The 7,608-nt window shown below is 44.6% G+C and overlaps 1 protein-coding gene across 1 annotated transcript in view; it reads right to left on the bottom strand.

The window, feature by feature from the left end:
• EFHB (EF-hand domain family, member B) overlaps positions 1-7,608 on the bottom strand; it is a 68,258-nt gene that overhangs the window by 49,452 nt on the left and 11,198 nt on the right. Inside the window, exon 2 of the mRNA XM_010856709.1 lies at positions 1,368-1,430. Coding sequence (XP_010855011.1) covers positions 1,368-1,430 — 63 coding nt within the window. The remainder of the gene's footprint in view (positions 1-1,367; positions 1,431-7,608) is intronic.

The following is a 7,608-nucleotide window of genomic DNA, read 5'->3' as shown; positions in this document are numbered from 1 at the left end:
TGTGCCTTACGTCTAGGAAATGTCACACTCGGTTATCACACTGAGTGAAGTCAGTCAGAGAAAGACAGGTATCGTGATGTGCCTTACGGCTAGGAAATGTCACACTCGGTTATCACACTGAGTGAAGTAAGTCAGTCAGAGAAAGACAGGTATCGTGATGTGCCTTACGTCTAGGAAACGTCACACTCGGTTATCACACTGAGTGAAGTCAGTCAGAGAAAGACAGGTATCGTGATGTGCCTTACGTCTAGGAAATGTCACACTCGGTTATCACACTGAGTGAAGTCAGTCAGAGAAAGACAGGTATCGTGGTGTGCCTTAATCACACTCGGTTATCACACTGAGTGAAGTCAGTCAGAGAAAGACAGGTATCGTGGTGTGCCTTAATCACACTCGATTATCACACTGAGTGAAGTAAGTCAGACAGAAAAAGACAGATATCATGATATGCCTTATATCTAGAAAATATCACACTAGATTATCACACTGAGTGAAGTAAGTCAGAGAAAGACAGGTATCATGATATGCCTTATGTCTAGAAAATATCACACTAGATTATCACACTGAGTGAAGTAAGTCAGACAGAAAAAGACAGATATCATGATATGCCTTATATCTAGAAAATATCACACTAGATTATCACACTGAGTGAAGTAAGTCAGAGAAAGACAGGTATCATGATATGCCTTATGTCTAGAAAATATCACACTAGATTATCACACTGAGTGAAGTAAGTCAGACAGAAAAAGACAGATATCATGATATGCCTTATGTCTGAAATCTAGAAAAATGATAAAATGAACTTATCTACAAAGCAGAAAGAGTCACAGATGTAGAATTATGGTTACCAAAGGGGAAAGGAGGTGGAGGATAAATTAGGAGTTGGGATTAACGTACACACACTGCTATATATAAAATAGGTAACCAGTAAGAACCTGCTGTACAGCACAGGGAACTCTACCTCATGGAAGAACCTACGAAAGAGTGGATAAGGTATGTATATATAAGTGATGCACTTGGCTGTGTTCCTGAAACTAACAGAACATCAGAAATCATCAGGAATCAGCTATACTCCAGTAAAAATAAGTCACATTTAGAAAGCAACCGGGAAGTATTTAGGTTAGGAAGAATACCATAAAAGACTATTTCCAATCTAAATAAATGGAAAACTCCAGTAGTTTTCATAGAGCTGGAAATTCTAAGCCTGGGATTTTCATTTCCTCATTCACACTCAACAGAAGGTCTTATAGTAAAAAAAAAAAAAAACAAAAAACCAAATGGACCACATTAAAGTTATGCAACTCTCATAAGGAATGTAGAATGCTGTTTATCTTAGATTCACACAAATGCATGTTGAAAACACTCACCCTGGGGAATCTTTCCGTCAAGCAGGCTGCAGCTCTGTATCCAATCGGAAGAACTTTCCCTGCCTAAGGACAGAAGAGCAGTAATCGGTCATTGTGAAGGTACAGGGAGGGTGTTTTGAAGAAAGCAATGTATTTCCAATTTGGCCTATGCTTCTAACACTTCAACTACTTAACACAAAAAGAAAAACAGGAAAAACAAATACCAGATCTAAAACCATCCTGAGGTAAAATACAAACATTAAGCGCTATGTATATTTTGAGTTTTTTTTTTTTTTTTTTGTCAGTTTCTGAACTCTGCAGCCTGCTAAGGGACTCCACTCTCAGAAATACCTTGCCACAGTTCACAGGTTAAGTATCAGCTGTCCTATCATCACGGGCTTCCCTGGTGGCTCAGAGCATAAACCATATGCCTGCAATGCAGGAGACCTGGGTTCAGTCCCTGGCTCAGGAAAATCCCCTGGGGAAGGAAATGGCAACCCACTCCAGTACTCTTGCCTGAAAAGATCCCATGGACGGAGGAGCCTGGTAGGCTACAGTCCACAGGATCGCAAAGAGTCGGACACGACTGAGCGACTTCACTTTCACTTTATTATCATCAGTACAGTGGGGCTGTGACCGAATTCAAGCTAAACACAAACAATAAGCATTTCTGAGTGTGCATGCGTGTGCTTGCATTACGGGTATATTTCCGCCAACACCCTGGCTTTTGATATATAAGAACGTGTCCCCCCACCCCAGGCCAAGCTCCTTCTGTGAATGGTCCTAACCTAACTTGGCTTTGTTCACTTATTTCTAATCTAGGTCTTATCTGTCCTTCTCTTGCCCAAGCAAAGATTATAACTGCTCATTCCCAGCCATGCATCTCGTATCTATTTCCCCTTTATCATTTCAAGGCAGCTGATAGCTATTTTTGCAAAGCATAAGTTTCTCTTTAAAAAACCGAGAGAAAGAAACTTCCCGTAAGAGTGTTCTAGGTCTCTGGAGGGGGCTGGGGAGAATCGGTGAAAAGCAGAGAGGCTGAGAGTTGGGTGGAGGGATGACTGTACAGAAGTAGACTGATCAGATAAATGAGGGATGGCTGGGTGACAACACAGACAGACGGATACAGATGAATACGTGGGAGTTTTTTATGAAGATGAACGTTAACTGCAGAATTCCTCTTAGAAGGAGAACCAACAAGATTAAGAGAGTATCTTGATGACATCTGAGTGCAAAAGAGGGTGCCCACAGACATGCTCAGACAGAGAATTTAACTGCTTTGCCAAAGAATGGGGCTTCCCTCCTGGCTCAGTGGTTAAGAATTTGCCTGCCAATGCAGGAGAGGCAGATTCTATCCCTGGGTAAGGAAGAGCCCCTGCAGAAGGAAATGGCAACCCACTCCAGTATTCTTGCCTTGCGGGCTACAGTCTGTGGGGTTGCAAAAGTGTTGGACACACCTGAGCGACTAAAGCAACAACAACAAAGCAAGTAGGAACTCCTGATGGGACAGACTAAGGAAGGATTAAGGGAGATGACTAGTCAGATTGAGAGGAGATTTGCCTGATGGTCCACTGGTCAGGGCTCTGTGCTCCCAACACAGGGGTACAAGTGTGATCCCTTGTTGGGACACTAAGATCCTTCATGCTGCATGGTATGGCACAAGAAAAAAAAATAAATAAAATAAAATAGGAAGAAAGGAAAGAAAAATTGAGCGAAAAGTGAATGGAGGGAAAGATGAAACAGTGAGGTCAGAGGCCAGGGACCCAGGATGAGAACTGGCCAGTGACACACAGCCCAGCCTTAATGCCAGACCTGGAGTAAATTCTACTTATAACTGCACAAAGGGAGAAGAGTCCTGTGTGAAAAAGGAGAGGGACTGTGCTCTAACTTGAGCTGAAGAGGGTGGGAAAAAGAGAGGAGACATATGTGACCTTTTCCATTTCCTTTAATTTTGAGATACAAGTAATTTTTTAATTCAGCTGGAAATTATAAGAAATCCCAGCAGTATCAGGGAACATAAAGTTTCTCTTACTATACATGTTACATGAGTGCCAGCCATTCTTTTAAATATTTAATGGAAAGATTACTTCATAAAGCTGGGGAGACCCAGGGCAGCTACTGTCCAGATGACAGACGGTTAGAGAGACAGAAGGAAGGACGGCTGGACTGACAGGCCCATCCGTCCATGGCCTGAGTCTGCTTGTCCCTCATCCACTTCCCTTCGAGTGTTTGACAGCAGATGTTCCAGGTTTCCATCATGCAAACATTTCATTGGACAAAAACACCCTTGCTATCCTCCCAGAGCTGCCCACTTGGAAAGCAGTGTGACCCCAGATCAGTGGCTATAATCAGGTTTGGACGTCCTCAGGTCACTTGATCGGGGGCACAAAGATGGAAGCCATCGTATCTGATTTCCGTCTGTGGAGTCATCGTAACACATGTGTCCATCTCCACCAGTCACAGAGCTCTGCTTACTTCAGTCGTTCTCAAGGATGACTGCGCATCAGCTTGAGGTATGAAGGATGCAGAACTCGCCACCCCCAAACATGCCTCTTTGGCATAAGGATTACATTGAACCAATCACTTTAATAGATAGCAGACACGAGAGAAGCTCTGAAAATGGAGTAGAAGTTGCCCTTTTGTAAGGATTGCATGCATTTTGCAAAAGACATCACTGCAAACATGTCTCCTCCCCTGTATGCGGAAGAGAAGTTTGAATCTAAATGCCCAGACACTCTTATCAATGGCGAAGATACCAGTGTAAGCTGTGTAATAAGCCTTCCCCTTGCTTACCACGCCCTCCCTGGTAACCTGCCGCAGCTGGCCTTCTTTTGGCACCAATTCTTTTTTGTTTTTCTCATAGTTACATTAACTTTTTTTAAAATTGAAGTATAGTTGATTTACAATGTTGTGTTAGTTTCTGCTGTACAGCAAAAGCACTAAGTTATACATATTTATTAAAATATTCTTTTCCATTATGCTTTATCACAGGATACTGAAATAGTTCTCTGTTAACATCTTTTTTTTGTCTTAGCTAAATGGTACTTAAAGTGGTGTCTTGAGCCATCTTGGGCTTCCTCCGTTTTCCTGGGTTTTTTCCGTGTACATATGAGGTATACATGTTAATAAACATGTTTGTCTTTCTCTTGTTAATGTCTTTCGTCACAGAAGGTTCTAGCCTAGAGCTCAGAAAGGTAGAAGGAAAATTATTTTCCCTTCCCTATCGTTTCTCTGTCAAGTTCCAAGACATGAATATACTCTTTTCTTCATAGCCTACATTTTGAATCTGTGTATTTGAGCGCATCCCAAACATACTCCCCAAGTTTGGTGAAAATCTGTTGTGTGATTTCTCAAGTGGCGCAGTAAGAGACAAACAAAATGAACTTCGGTCTTAATTGTATAAATAAACTGCTAAATATGCAACAATAGGCAAATGGTTAAATAAAATATGTTACTTTCAAATGATATGCTATCGTGGAATGGTTTAAACCATTCCATGTATATAACCATGTATATAAACCATTTTAAATGCTCATGAGACAACATGAATTTAAAACAGAGATATAAATTTGTATTGTACAAATTCACAGACTCACATCTCTGTTGGCAATACGCACATAACGCAGAGACAACAAGTTGTGAGCTGTGATTGATTGCCATTTCTGAGTGGTGACGTTTCTTTTTGTTGTTGTTGAGTCACTCAGTCGTGTCTGATTTCGCGACCCCCGTGGACTGCAGCACACCAGGCTCCTCTGTCCTTCACAATCTCCCGGAGTTTGCTGCAACTCATGTCCGTTGAGTTGGTGATGCTATCTAACCACCTCATCCTCTGTCGTCCCTTCCCCTTTTGCTTTCAATCTTTCCCACCATCAGGGTCGTTTCCAATGGGTCAATTCTTCGCATCAGGTGGCAAAAATATTGGAGTTTCAGTTTCAGCACCAGTCTTTCCAATGATTATTCAGGACTGATCTCCTTTAGGATGGACTGGTTGGATCTCCTTGCAGTCCAAGGGACTCTCAAGAGTCTTCTCCAACACCAAAATTCGAAAGTATTTGGTGCTTTTGGTGCTTTCTTCGGTGCTCAGCCTTCTTTATGGTCCAACTCTCACATCCATACATGACCACTGGAAAAACCATAGCTCTGACTAGACAGACCTTTGTCAGCAAAGTGAGGTCTCTGTTTTTTAATACACTGTCTAGATTCGTCATAGCTTTCCTTTTAAGGAGCAAGTGTCTTCATTTCATGGCTGCAGTGGTGAACTTACACATGCTTTTATTTTCTTCTGTGTTGTTTTCTCAATATTTTAGTATGTATTGCTTTATTAAGCAAAAGAAAGCAATGAGGGGTCATCAAAAAGTCTATAAGCAATGTCAAATAGAAGGCAAACAGCTACAAGAGCGCTAGAAATAAAAATGAGCCTGAAGTGTATGCAGAGCCAGGCCAGAACACAGGAGCAGGGACTTCCCTGGTGGTTCCGTGTTTGCTAATCCACCTGCCAATGCCGGAGACACGGATTGGAGCCCTGGCTCAGGAAGATCCCAGGCGCCTTGGAGCAGCGGAGCCGGGCACCTCAGCTGTGCAACCACAGGCCCGGGGCCCGTGCTACCGGCAAGGAGCTGCACCGCGGCCAGAGAGCAGCCCTGCTCACTGCAGCAGAGAACGCCTTCGTGCAGCCACGGAGACCCGGGGCAGCCAGAAACAGACTGAAAAATAGGAGCAACTGTGATGGCCACCTTAAGTTCTCCTCCCCAGCTCTAAAGTCGGGGGGGGGGTGCTCAGCTGGTACTAGTGACCCCCCAACCTGAGAAACGGGACAATGATCCACTTTGAGGCTCTCCCTTTTGCCTCCAGGGCATTTGCGTTCATGTCTAGGAGATGTCTTTGACTGCATCCTCCAATCCTCTGCTAAATGTTTATTTAGACTATCCAAATACCTTATATTATGTTCTAAAATGTTCTTCCTTCTTCCTTGGCTGTTCTTTTAAAGGTTCCAATCTTGTCTTACAAGTGCAACCTCTTTTACTTCTGGACTAACTTCCTGTGGGCTTACCTTTTCCCTGTTCTGTCTGGGTCTTCTGTTTGCTTGTTTCGGCCCCTCCCTTCAAGCTGGCCTCTGATCCTCACCCAGTTTCCGGCTCCCCAGAGATGGCTGTGTTACAGGGCTTGTTGAGTCTTGGACTTTCCTGTAAAGCGATCAGATGACGAGGCTGCCTTTATCTCAGTAGAGTCCTCAGTAGAGTTCAGAATTTCCAGAGAATAGTAACGGTGGAAATCCGGTTGTAAAGCACAGCATCTATGTTGTGCTGTTCTCAGGGCTTCCTGCGTGTTGGTTCACTTCGGGATGATTTCCAGGAGGTAGATGCTGCTATCATCCCCGTCGTGAGCAAACGGAGGCACGGTGAGGCTGAGCGACAGGGTTACTCGGCTCACATACCGGCGGATATTGAACCCAAGCAGGTCTCTCCTCTGATCCGCTATGCCCCGTCTCTCCACCCTGCCTGCTGCTGAGAGGGTGGTCCCCACCCTGCCTCTGGCCGCCCGGGCTGCGCTGGGGAAACCGCAGACAGAAGGTGCGAGTTTCCTTTCTGGCCCCTGCCTTATCTTCAGCTTGGTGTCTTTTGATTCCAAAAGCCACTCTGGGAAAATAAATCCACGGTTCCGGTAGCAGGGAGCACGAGCTGGCGCGGAGAGGTGGGAATCGTGGGAGACGGGGGCGAAGGAGGGGACCAGCTTTACTACATCTGATTGCGCGGGCTGAGCTTCTCGGGGCTTTTCCCAGGCAAATAGGATCATTTCAGGTAGAAATGACTACCTGATTTCTGGCAGATTTCACCTCCGCATGCAAAATCAGTGGCCATATCGCCATCTTCCTATTTTCCAAAACATGTTGATAATTTTAAAACTGCTGTCTCCTCTTTTATTTTATTTTTCCTCGTGGTTTATTATCTTAAAAAAAAAAAATACTACAGGCCACAAAACTCAGGAGAGTATTTACTGTAAAGACCTCATTCAAACACCAGGGGCCCCAGCAGAGGGAGCAAACCCAGGGGCAGAGCGATGACTGGTTGGTTCGTTCCTCTGAGAAGCAGAAGAACATCTGTGACAGATGGGGGGAGCGGGGGGCGCAGGGTGGGCAGGGAGGTTCCCTGTGAAGGGAGGGCAGGGGGAGGCGTTAGGAAGGAAGAGCCTTGGATCACAGCACGGCTCTGGGAACACTCGGGCAAGGCCAGGGCGTGGTCCCGGGGTCTGCGTCGGGCAAACC

This window comes from Bison bison, unplaced genomic scaffold (genome assembly GCF_000754665.1).
Source record: "Bison bison bison isolate TAMUID 2011002044 unplaced genomic scaffold, Bison_UMD1.0 scf7180017864374, whole genome shotgun sequence".
NCBI classification, from domain to species: domain Eukaryota; kingdom Metazoa; phylum Chordata; class Mammalia; order Artiodactyla; family Bovidae; genus Bison; species Bison bison.
Note: the sequence above shows the minus strand (reverse complement) of the source record. Positions and strands in the feature narration are given on the sequence as shown.